General features: G+C 35.9%; 1 protein-coding gene across 2 annotated transcripts; it reads left to right on the top strand.

The window, feature by feature from the left end:
- Positions 1-818: 818 nt before the first annotated feature.
- LOC127445320 (RING finger protein 122-like) lies at positions 819-13,193 on the top strand. 2 transcript variants are annotated; one of them, XM_051705320.1, is made up of 8 exons: positions 819-1,770; positions 2,282-2,365; positions 2,645-2,715; positions 5,647-5,797; positions 6,215-6,257; positions 10,165-10,206; positions 11,268-11,350; positions 12,453-13,193. In XM_051705320.1, the coding sequence occupies exons 3-8, from the start codon at positions 2,694-2,696 to the stop codon at positions 12,574-12,576; spliced, it is 465 nt and encodes a 154-aa protein (XP_051561280.1). In that variant the 5' UTR covers positions 819-1,770; positions 2,282-2,365; positions 2,645-2,693; the 3' UTR covers positions 12,577-13,193. The 2 variants fall into 2 exon arrangements, with proteins under 2 accessions (XP_051561280.1, XP_051561279.1); XM_051705319.1 differs by lacking the exon at positions 2,645-2,715 and having other exon boundaries at positions 829-1,530; positions 1,682-1,770.
- The last annotated feature ends 141 nt before the right edge of the window (positions 13,194-13,334 follow it).

Genomic DNA, 13,334 nt, shown 5'->3' with positions numbered 1-13,334 from the left:
AGTTACTCAAAGTAATCCAAAAAGTAAATGACTAATTAGTTCCCTAAATTTTGTAATCAGATTACACTACTCATTAATTAATGGAAAATTACCGTACTATTTACATTTAAGTTACTTTCTAAAACACTTTTTTCTGCTCAACAAATTCAAAATGTCTATTTTTCCTTGTTTATTGTCTCGCAGGTCATACACTCAGCAACAGGCGTTTCTCCCTTACAATGAGTAAGGTGGTGTACACCCTTCAGCTATCACATAAATGTAAAAAGACCTGCATATGAACACAATTCATGTTTTAAATCTATTCTACATAAATATTATTTTAGAAAAATCTGTGAATTAATTTAAAGTCTGTAACTGTAATCAGATTACAAGAATTTAAAATGTAATGAGTTACACTACTTTTGACTAAAAAAGTAATTAGATTACAGTGACTAATTACTTTATCAAATTAAACCCAACACTGGTTACGTCACACGTGAAAAAACCAATGCATTTGGCATAATCGAAATTAAACCTGCCGTAACGCAACTTCATGCTCCATTTTTGAATATGTGCATGTGCAAATGAGATTTGAGAGCTTTGGCACATTTCAACGAATAATGACGTAAATTACACTTTCGACACAATGCTGTCGTTTGGCTACATAATGCTTGGAGTATAATGTAGCGCACAAGTCATATGGGATAATTTTATGGTTCTTGATCTGTCTTTTTTTTTTTTTTAGAGCTTGGCAGCCTCTGGTCACCATTCACTTTCATTATATGGAGAAGAGCAGCCACAGATTCTGCTAAATCCTCTTATTGTGTTCAATGAAATAAAAAGAAAGTCATGTGGGTTTGGAACGACATAAGACAGAGTAAATGATGACAGATTTTAAATTTTTAGGTGGACTTTCCTTTGAAAAGCTGCAGTTATCTTCCATTCTCCAACATAAACAGCCCTCCATCATGTCGGTGCTTTAGTAGGTCAAACACAGGATGATTTGTATTTAATCTAATATGCTGCACATATGTGTCATTGCTCTTCTGGCAGGGGAGAGCAGCCACCCAAACTCGCCTGATTACTCTGGCCCATTTTATACTCTCACTTTCTCGTTCTGACGGTTTTGTCTGTCACCTTTGGGTCCTTTTTTGCAGCAGTGTCTGCATTTGGTCTTACTTCCTTTACAGTGTTGACTAAAGAGAGAGAGAGAGACAGGAGGCCAAACCTCAAATGGTGTAAGAGGGAGAGGGAGACAGAAGAGAGATTGGAGGAGGGGAATAGCACAGGAAGGGAGGGAGGAATTGGACGACAGAGTTGCGAGGCAAACCAGGGATCACATGAGCAGGGATCTGTTTACAAACTGAAACTGTGCGGCCGGGAAAGAGAAAGAGACACAGAGCAACTAACCTTCTTGGAGAATATTTCAGACAACCTTTACCTCAAACCCAAGGCCCTTGTGTTTTTGGCAAGGATATTTGAAGAATGAGCTGAGGACTTTGTGTTTTTTGAGTTTCTTGATGGAAGGATTGAGAGAGCAGATGGTTTTAGGTGGAGAGAAAAAATACTCCCCCACACAGGCAGACATGCACACATAAACACTCCCGAGATAAAGAAGCTTGATGCTGTTCACACAATTGTGTGGTGTGTGTGTGTGTGTGTGTGTGTGTGTGTGTGGCTGTGTTCTTTTGTTTCTCTGAAGGGCCTGTTTTCTGATAAAAGAATATAGCTCAGAAAACCTCGACATCGAGGAAGAGGAACTGGAATAAAGGACAAGGACATCAAAGAGGGGTAAAGCACACCAAAAGTCTTTTGCAATAAGGCTTTAAGGGTAAACAAAGGCAGTTTTCCTAAGGATTCTTGCTGTAGATGTCTTTTTTTTGTATGTATCACTCATATTTTGGGATTTTTAGTGGTCACTAAACAACCATACTGAGGAATTATCAAGGAATTAATTTACTTTAGTATATGACATCACAAAACAATCAGATTTGAAGTGCCATTCAGCCGCATATGGACTCATTCTTGAAGACAAGAGGAATATCAAGGGCAAATTATGCTCCCTTTGTCTTCGTAACAAAGCACCTTGTGCATATTCACATCACTGGAGCCAAAAGTGATTGAAAGCTTTTGTTCTTCTATACTGACGTCATAAAAGTGGTATGAATGAAGGAACAATTGAGCTATAATCAAGACGGCACACAGTCTCATTTAAGAGCTGATTTTTAGACCCGCTGACCTACAACTGCTTTGAGTGCATTGCAGAAAATTGTCTTGAATAAGGTTTTGGTTGCATCCCCAGCCCCCGCATTGCCTGTTCCTGACAAGCATTGAGTTTGCAGCACCAGTGCTTGGAGTCACATGCAACCATTCCAATGGTGTAACGGTGAGTGGCCTTTCCAAAATGTCTCGGCTGAACTTGAGTTTGTTTTTCATTTTCTCCCCAGCATTAGTCATTGGAGTGGTATTGCTCAGGATGTTGAAACCAGTTGGTAGAAGTTGATGTGTTTGCAACCAAAGGAAACTATTCATAAAGGTCAAGAGCAGACTGTCAGGATTGTGGAACTATTCTTGCAATGTGCAGGTTGTTTTTTTAACAACCCGTATGTTGTGGGCATTTTGCTTTTCTGAAAATGTATGGGTCTACGTTTTGTTTTATTTTTAGACAAATTAACGGATTGAGCTCATTGATTGCACTGTAACATAATAGTGCCATGACAACAATAATAATGCACAGTAAGTATTTGATGACAAAAACCACTAACAAAAAAGTACCATGACAATACCATGTTTTCTGTAGACAAACCATGGCAATATTAGGATATTATTTTAAGGACTTTGGAGTATCATGTACTGTATACACGTTGTATATTAACATGTTAATCATTCAATTCCATTGTATATATTGAAGAACCATGGTATTGCCATTACATATCAACACTGAACCATGGAACTGTCACAGTCCTTATTTAAGTGGGCAATAATAATAGTTATTATAATAGCTGTAATTCAGCACAATTGTATTTTCTTTTTTTAATATTCTTAAGAACTGAGAATTCTTAATCGCCTCCGCATATGGCAAAACAATTTGTATTATTATTGAACAAAAATTATATTCAGTTTATAAAAATATTGCCTCTGCATATGGCAACACAATAATAATAATAATAATGAATAATAATAAAATTAATTCAGCAACATTTTATTCAGTTTCATTAATATGTTCAAGAAGTGAGATCTTTTGTCTCTGCATATGGTAAAACATTATTATTATTATTATTATTATTATTATTGTTCAACAAATACAATGTTCAATTGTATTAATACTTTAAAGAACTTAGATATTTTGCCTATGAAAAACTTTGCTTTTTACTACTACTAATATTATTAGTAGTAAAGAACTGACTCTTATTTTGCTGAATTGTAATTATTATTGTTATTCAACTAAAATAGTATTTAATTTTGTTAACATTTAAAAGAACAGATATTTTGCCTTTGCATATGGCAAACATATAAATAATAATATTAATTATTATTATAATTCAGCAAAATAGTCAGTTCTCTTAATATTTTAAAGAACTGCGATCTTTTTGCCTCTGCATGTAGCAAATACTAATTCCCCCTTTGCCCACCCCATCAGAATGACACAAGCTTACAATAATCTCTGTGCAAACTACCCCCTCCACATAAGCACCTTAGATGAACTATTATACAAATTCATACTGGGGGGATTCCTGCAAACACTAAGTTTTAACTCTTGCGTTGACTGGGCAATATGAAAGGAGAAAAACTTTGCAGATACAAAACAGTAATGTATGAATAATGTGTACACTTATAGCACACACACAACACGTTTGGCTTCCCTCAAGGCCAGATGGTAGTTTGGAGTTAATCCCACAGTTGTCCATATTTGTTTTGTATGTAGCTAATTACCCAGAATTCCCTCTGCACTAAGTGGCCTTTGTGAAGCACTACATTCGTCCTGCTCAAATATGTTTCCATTATGGTCTGTATGATTGAAGTTGCAATGGATTGCTGATTTATAGGGATAGTTCACCCAGAAATGAAAATTCTGTAATCTTTTACTCACCCTTATGATGTTCCAAACCCGTATGACTATGATTTGACTGACACAGTTTTAGAGTTGACTCAAGGATCCAATCACAGTGGTTCTCGAGGTTACCGCTCACTGGAGAGGAAGATTATCAGTTAATAACAACATAAATTTTAGTTAGTTGCTCACACAAAACTACTATATGACTTTAGAAGACTTAGAATGTAGGGCACCAATTTATATGGACTACTTTTGTGATACTTTTATGCAGCTTTTGCATAATATCTGAACAGGGACATGCACAGACATTTTGAGGGGCAGGGGCTCAAAACATTTTTGAGGGGCAGTCGCTTCAAAATGTTCGTCTGTGGGGGTTGGGGTCATTGGGAATACACAATCTCATTTCAACTAATAATACATTACAATTTGTTTTAACTAAACATATTTATGACACTTTTATCAATGGAGTAGGTAGGCAAAATAATCTAAAGACAAAAAAAAATTTCTGCTAATGCGTGATTTTCTGTAAAGCTGCTTTGAAACGATGTGTTGTGAAAAGTGCTATAAAAATGATAATGACTTGTTGAACAGAAGAATGCACAAATGTAATAAGATTTAAAATATTTTCCAAATATTCTTTGTATTTATTGAGTGCAGGGAGGTTTGGTTCATAATATAAACAGAAAAATAATACCGTTGTAATGTTAATGATTGAGCTAATATGAATAAAGGACAGTATCATAAAAATCTGACGTTATGCAAACTAACACAAACAGACGGTAAGACAATTAATTTGATATATGCAAATAGAAGACGTATATCATCACGGGAAAATTTACTGAACCAATCATTGAAATATAAATCATTAATAATTTATACAGGTAGATAAGTCTGATCTTTAAGCCAAGCAGGCTCACAGAATTAATTTTTTTTATTGCCGTGTAACACGTTAATGACAAATAATGATCGCGAGGAATGGCGCAGTACAGCATCCCTTTCCATTCCAAGTGTATTCTCCAAATATTCCACAATCTGCATGATATATCTATCGTAATTGTGAAAGAGAATAAAAACAATTAACTTATTTTGCTTATATAGACACATGCAATTACAAACAATGAGGCAGAAATCCGAACTAAATGTTTTTAATTTAAAGTGCGTGTTTGTTTCCAGTCACGCGGCCCGCATCTGTTGCGAATGTGCGTGTATTCTGAGATGCCTCTGTAATGTACTGGGTATTCTTATAGTCATTTTAAAAGATTATTAAATTCCATAATCAATGCATAGAAGTTTCAGCATAATATTGGTGCATTTTTACACCCCAAAATACTATTATTATGCGTAAAAAAAGTAATTTCTTTTGGGAGTGCAAGCTTTCATTCTGGGTGGCATTTGAGGGGCACCTCAGCAAAAGGGCAGGGGCTTGAGCCCCTAGAGCCACCTTCTCTGCACGTGCCTTTTTCTGAATCTTGAAAGCTCAGAAACATTACATTCTTTGAAGGAAATTTCTCCTTTTGTCATATGGGTTTGGAACAACATGATGGAGAATAAATGATTACAGAATTGTCATTTTTGAGCGAACTGTTCCTATAAATGTTTTTATATGTGTCTAGGCTGCCTCTGTGGTCTAGGACTGCAGCATTCAGACTGTGATATGTCTGAAGAAGATATCTACCACCTACCGCTCAACATGTACGTCATTGTACTGGGCATAGGCATGTTCATCTTCATGCTCAGCGTAATCTTCTGCTGCTATCTGTTCAGGCAAGAACACATGCACCACACTCACACAATCTCTGCTTGTACCTGTTACACACATCAAACCTCTGGTCCTGTAAAGACATGTACAATCATACACACAACATTTGTAAATGTTATCTAGAAGAATGTTATTTAAAGTGGCCCCAAAAAACTTACAGTATGTAATGCAATGAAATGCATATATTTTTAAATGTGGCTTGAATGTACAAATACTTTGAGGCCACTGTACACTGTACTGTATACAGTAGATATGAGAGAGAACATTCAAGAGAGGAAATGGTGCTGCAAAATGATTTACACAATCATAACATCTCTCTCTGATCTTTTGCTCCACCCACAGCAGTTGTTGCAGTTAAACTTGCATGAAAATTAACTGAGGAAGTGTGGAGCCTTTTCATTTTTTTCTTCTATCTTCTACAGGTTGAAACGGCAAGGCACAAGGGAGCAGTACAGCTACAATGAGGTGGGCCTGCAACAGTAGAGCTGTTCAGGTTGTAGTCCAAAACACGGAAGAGAATTAGCAATTTCGAGCCATGGGTCCCCTCAGGATTTTCCTATGGCAGTTTTGGATTTATGAGTAAAATAAGGTCTGTGGTAAACATTACTTTAAGCTACTTGGACATTTTGTTCTACAGCTTGAATTACACACAGTCATACCCCAAACGTGAATTTTGAATTCCCTGCGTTGTAAAAAAAAAGTATTTGCTAACAAGTTGCTAGATAAGGACTACAGTGGTTTTCACTCACTTAATACACTCACATGCTTGTGGTATTTGTCATACTTTTCATCAACTTGTTAGCATCATACATTTTTTTTTTTTTTAAAACACAGTGGCTTCAGATTTCACATTTGAAGTATGACTGTGTGTCATTTATGTTGTAGAACAAAATGTCCAAGTGTCTTCAAGTAATGTTTACCGCAGACCTAATTTTACTCATAAATTGAAAAAACTCATGATAAAAACCCATAGGAAATTCCTGAGGTAACTCATGGTAATTAACCTTCCGTGGTCGCCTACAAATTGACGTCACTGCTGAACAGCTCTATACACAGAGTACATATGCACACAGTCTATGCTATATTTATATCTAATGGCCTTTGCCAGCGTGATGATGAAATCCAATCTAACAGATGATCTTCATGATATTCTTCACCCATAAATAGAGTCAGCATACAAGCATGACACAAGATATGCAACATTTGAAGGGAACCAAGTAGCAGACACTAGCACAAATATACCAGAAAGTACCACCTTGTAGTACCATGCAAATACCTCATATACAATGGTATTTTCATGGTACTTCAATGTATAGTAATATAGTATGTACTACGTGCTATGCATAAAACCGATATATATATATATATATATATATCGGCCTACCAATTCATCGGTGCCGATAGTTGCTTTTTGGAACTATAGTTATCGGCAAAAATCTATGGTGATAGTTGCAGATAGTTTTTTTCATCATTACGTCATTTCAAAATAAGAGTCCCCAGGCATGTTTTGTGCGTGTTTATACTTGTTTATAGTCCTGTGTTATGCACCAAATCATATATTTTTTTCTGGTTATTTTGGTTGAACAATAAACTGCATCTGGTATTTTATTCATATAGGACTCTTTGTCTTTTCCCACCATTATAAGGAAAGAATAAGAATTTTTTTTTGACATTCTATAAATCAATCTGAAAAACTATCGGCCAGTTAATCAGTTATCGGCCTTTCCCCACCTTAGTTATCGGTACCGGCAAAATCCACTATCGGTAGACCTCTAGTATATAACATAGTATATAATTAGAATATATTATATTAGTAGTAACTAGTATATATTATATGCTGTATTATATACAGTATAGTTATTTTTCAGTTCCATAGTGTATATCAAATTACCATGGTTTAAACATCTGAATAGCTTACTTATAGTTCTCTCTGCATATTAATCTGGGAATGGAGAAAGTGTTTTTTATTTTTTTATTTTTTTTATAACATCACTAATTTAACAAGTAGATATAATAATCTAAGAAAATTGCTCAATTCTCTTTTTCTTGGCTAGGAAAGGTTTGAGTTACAGGGTGTCCGCGGGTCCTTAAAAAGTCTTAAATTTACTTTTTAAAATTTAAGGCCATAAAAAATCTTAAATAAATTACAAGAAGTCTTAAATTTCGTTTGCTGAGGTCTTAAATTTTGGGGCGTGAATAGAGGAGATGCTTAAAACAGCAGAATCTGCGCGAGTCAAAATCATCTCTCTCTCTCTCGTGCATCCGTCATTTAGCAGCTGACGCTTGAGTTTAGTGTGAGCGCGTGCAGGGAAGCGCATTTTTACTGAACTTACGATGTTACGCATGTATAAACCTTCATAAACCCGTTAATCCAAAATGCAAATGGCGTCTCTAACACGTCGCTCCTGCTTATAATCGACAAAGCAGTCAATGTTACAATTTGCAAGCGCACAAGGTTGGAGCGGTCTTTTCACGCCTTTCAAATCGTTGCGCTTCCTTATTTTACATTACCTTTGACAATAATTGCAAAGCTAACGGAACTACTCTGCTGCAGAGTTACACCTGTTATATCTCTCATCTCCATCTCTCTAGATCTAGGGCTGCCAATGCAATTGACACTGTTCTCACGCTCTCACGCCACACGTCCCTTTTCTCACGCAGTGATAACGTCGCGGAGCAAAGAGGACACTGACAGCGCACGGACAGACAAGACAGAGCAGCCTGCATGATGCTGCGAGTTATTCAGACCAATCAGGGGGAAAGCAGCAGCAGCACAGCGTCTCTCCCTCTCCTTCTCTTTCATAATTTAATCTGTTAACATTTTCAATACATCTAGTCAACTTTAAACGGCCATTTTTAAGGTAACTGATGAGTTTTTATTTTAGAAATTTCACTCAAAAATTTAAATTGTCATCACTTAACCTTCATCCTGTTGCAAACCTGTATGACTTTCTTATTTCAGTGGATATCAAAAGGAGATTTTAGAGAGTTTCAGTCACCATTCACTTTCACTGAATGAAAAACAAGTTGCAGTGACAGTGAATTGAGACCGAGACTAAATGTTTTGCTTAACATCTCCTTTTTTGTTCCATGGCAGAGAAAAATTCATTCAGACGCGAGGGTGACCAGTGATGACAGAAATTTCATTTTTAAATGAACTGCCCTTTAACTACCTGTTAAAGTATTTGTTAAAGGTATCTGCCAAGAAAAAATATATAACTGTTATTCAGCACATGCTAGACCTTTTTCACAGCAGCGGTATCTTTGATTTTTAATGGGAATGACAACAAGGCTGTGCAGGATAGACGTACAGTCTCTTTGATGAGATGTACTGCAGTTTAAAGTGTTTTTGGATCGTTCCGTGTACAAAACATTGAAAAAATATCTTTTCAAGGACACTCAGTAGACAAAAAAACTCCAGACAATATGAGTTGTGGAAAATCAGATGGGATATTGGAGCTTTTACAGATTTACACCGCGCATGCCATTGAAGAAATGGTAAGTCTATCCCTCACAGCCTCGTTTTCATTCCCATTAAAAATCAAACATGGCGCTTCTGTGAATAAGGTCTATAGACCAATCCTCTTATTTACAAAAATGTCAGCGCATGTGCAGTAAGTGGAGGCAGAAGGCCCACTGACTGTTGTGTTAGATTTGACAGATTAGATGATTAAACGAAAGTATGACACAAAACCATCATAAATACAAACATATACTTAGCGATACAATTACTATAATGATGAGTTAATAACAAACATGTAATCATGTTCGCTATAAATTTATGCTGCAAAGTTGTGAGTTGAAATGATCTCAGTCCTGTCAGCTCTGTTGATGATCTTGAAGCCGCAGCAGTCAACGAGAGCCCTCGGAATAATTTTTCAACAACGTAATCCAATAAAATTGCATTTTTTGCACGTGGTTTTTGCCACTACTTCCGTGTTTGACATAAGTGGTGATGTTGCCAAAGCATTGGTCTAATGCGTCATGTCTTGCTAGAAAGCCAGTGACTAAAGAGAAGGGTCACAATATAGGCTACATGCTTTAAGCTACATGCATTCTTAATGATTTCATTTAGAGTTTTAATGTTGTATTAACTTAACACATAAATGCACAATAAAATAAAAACATGTCCAGAGGCATTCAAGTAGCCTCAGAGGTTTTGCATTTACCAGCTAATGAATTAATGTGTTTTTTGTTTTTTTTTTTATTGCGAAAGTGGTCTTAAATTTTTCTTTTATTTGCCTTAAGTCTTAAAAAGTCTTAAATTTCATGCGTTCGAACCCCTGAGTTATGGGAAAATAATTTTTATTTATTTTTTCGAGTTGGATCCAGTGGTTGCAAATAAGAGACATATTTTTATTTCATTTTATAGGTGGTGTTGAAAGGTGCTGGCAAGAAGTTAAGCCTGCTGGGAGTAAGTTTTTTTTTTTTTTTGTTGAAAATTTGCTCTAGTTGTATGTGACAAATATTCTGACACTGTGGCTGTTTGTTTGTTTGAAGTATGTCTTTTCAGTCTGTCTAAGGTATTTCTTCCATTTACACATGAGTAATTCTCAGGAAATGGCGCCATTTATGCTTTTTTGTCATTTCAGTTACAAAAGTTACTGCTGAACTTTTAACAAATCGTATTTCCCCCAACTAAGGCCCAAACAAAGCAGGGTTGTAGCTACCATAGACATTGGGAGACCATTAGAGTGGGACGTGTCCCTGCAATATTCATATTAGTGATAATTATTGTTTTTCAATATTAATATATTACCCCCAATCCAAAATATGCAAAGTACCAATAGTTATTTTTCATTACTAACCCTAAGCCTAATCCTAAAGTGCTACACTATTTCAAGTTTGGTATGTAAATGCTTATAATTTGAATAGCTCATAAAATTCTGGTAGTGTCACTCAGTTTCGGTGTGCAATGCATTGTAATAAATCACATTATACATTAAAAAAAATTGCCCATGGCATTTCTCTTTCAAAATATGTTTTGTGCTAAGCCCATTACATTGAAATGCTATCGGGATGAATAGCAGTGTAAAAATGTCGAATAATGACCTAGCAAATAGCATTGCACCACACAGACAGTATTCTTGTACTGTGTGCCAAAAACAATATTTTATGTAATGATGTTAGTGTCGTGTGTAAACATTAACATTTCCAGATTTAATATCCTTAAATCTGAATAAGACAGCTGATATATGCCTTTATTAAGCATAATTTTGTGGCGTATTTACACCTTATTTGTTATATCCACCATCAATTAATATTCATTTAAATCTGTGCATGTCAAAATAAAGATTTTTCCCCCAATTTTTATTTTATTTTTTTACTAATATTTTAAGACATTAACAAACATTAAAAGAAATGTCATGACATTTTGACAATTTTTATTCATGGGAGAACTATCCCTTTCAGTCTTCAATTTATGTGGGTGTGAAAGAAAGATACTAAAATTGGTTTGACTTCAATCTGATGCAGCAACCCTGTGCCGTGTGTCTAGAGGAATTCAAGACCAGAGATGAGTTGGGCGTGTGCCCGTGTTCACACACCTTTCATAAGAAGTGAGTAATACCGTTAGACAAGTGTTTATTCATTGACATGTCACATTTGCTTATGCCTAGGCCTGTCTGGAATCTACACCTGCAAAATTATACACATTCCCACCCCTTGCGTGGTTGTTTAATAAAACATGAGATCCAAATTGAAGTTTTGACAATTTTATAATCAAAATTGTGTTTTGTAGTCCATATCTTTTAGCTTTGAGGCCATCTATATGCTAGTGTACTGTAATGTGATCCATATCTAGGAATCAGAATATCATAGAGACTTAGAGTGGCCTCTTTTGACTTGGGCAACCACAATGCAACACCCTAGCATTATGGCGGCAACTTTTGCATGGTCAAGTTTGGCAGTAGAGCGGAACAATTGCGTTCCAGAATTAAAAATCCCATTAATTTTCATCATGGTGGAATTCATTTTTAACTATATCTTAGACCTTTTGTGAGCTCTGAGATTGTTAATCGATGTTATATACTTTTACTGAAGCCATCAGTCTGTGTTATTCACTATCGCGTTTAATATTGGAAATTATGGTGAAGAACTACACTACCCATGATCCTGCAGAGAAAGATCCACCAATCAAAGAACTGCAGCAAAAGAGCTCGGCAGTGACCGCTCACTCACACGATAAACTGTGAAGGACGTAATTGAGTCTCCCTACACTCTTAAACTACTTATATACTTGCATATAACTGAATATTTTGCAATAAACTTGAAATATTGTGTTTCTATACTTACAATCAACAACTTTAAATCAGTAGTGTTATATTTTTCCATTGTTTAATTCGATCATGTAATTCACAGTGCTTCATGGGATTGTAGTCCATTCCTTTATAAAAGCTGTTAGTACACAGAACCTTTGTCTTTTTCTCAGAACTCTTTTTTTTTTTTTTTTTTTTTTGCTTCAAATCAAAGATTGTAATGTTGGGATTTACCTCGGTGATGGTTGGTTTGGTGCATGGCTTAGAACTCATTAATGAAGGATTTTATGAAATCCCTATGGGAAAAATGAATGCAAAAAATACTACTGGTACCAAGATGGCAAAAAATGCAATGCAATTGCTAAAGAATTCTCGTTTTCTGCTATTTTAACATAACTTGCAGGTGCCTGCTTAAATGGCTGGAGATCCGCAGCGTCTGCCCTATGTGCAATAAGCCCATAATGCGTCTACAGAGTGCTGACACCCCACTAGGAGCGGAGGGGCTCCAGGACCCTGAAGAAGTGTGACCCCAGAAACTATATGGCCCATGGCCAGATGAACACTCACTAGTTCTGCACTTGTTGGAACATATATGATCTGCCAAGGCTTTCCAAAGCCACCTATATGCACCGCCACTGAAGACCCGGTGAATGCAAAAATCCAGGATGACAACATCAGCCTCCACTAGTGAATAAGTACCATATTGCCAGTAGCCAAAGCAAGAATAATCTCCTATATATTGTGCCACAATATTCTCTTAGTATTTTACTGAGGTTCTAAAGTGAGCGACACAACATGCATGCTTAGTAATGGATGTCGAAATGAGAGGTAAATGTCTCAGGAGTTTGCCTCAGGGGATCTAACAACCAAGCAACAAAAGAAAACATTGAACTTCAGCAATTAAGCTTCAAATGACAGACACATATACATGACAAATAGGGTGTAGGTGATGCGCCGTCTATGTGACTGGTACTACAGGTCTTTATGAAGACTGGGTGTAGTCCTTAATGAAATATTAACTATATAATCAGTAACCAGCAGTTCTTATTCAATCTCGTGTTCATTGCTTGAATTTTTCCCTTTTCTTGTTATTTTGTATTGTTTGTTTTGGAATAAAATGTCATGGTTTTGTGGTTAACCCTCATTTTTGTATTATTCTGGATGTACATTGGTGTTCAAAAGTCCACATTGAAAATCTGTGATTCAAAATCTAATTTAACCCTCAGAGACCGCAATGTTTGTTCACAGCATGTAAATACCTTTTTTGTTTTTAATAAAAAATAAT

Source organism: Myxocyprinus asiaticus, chromosome 8 (genome assembly GCF_019703515.2).
Source record: "Myxocyprinus asiaticus isolate MX2 ecotype Aquarium Trade chromosome 8, UBuf_Myxa_2, whole genome shotgun sequence".
Classification (NCBI taxonomy): Eukaryota; Metazoa; Chordata; class Actinopteri; order Cypriniformes; family Catostomidae; genus Myxocyprinus; species Myxocyprinus asiaticus.
Note: the sequence above shows the minus strand (reverse complement) of the source record. Positions and strands in the feature narration are given on the sequence as shown.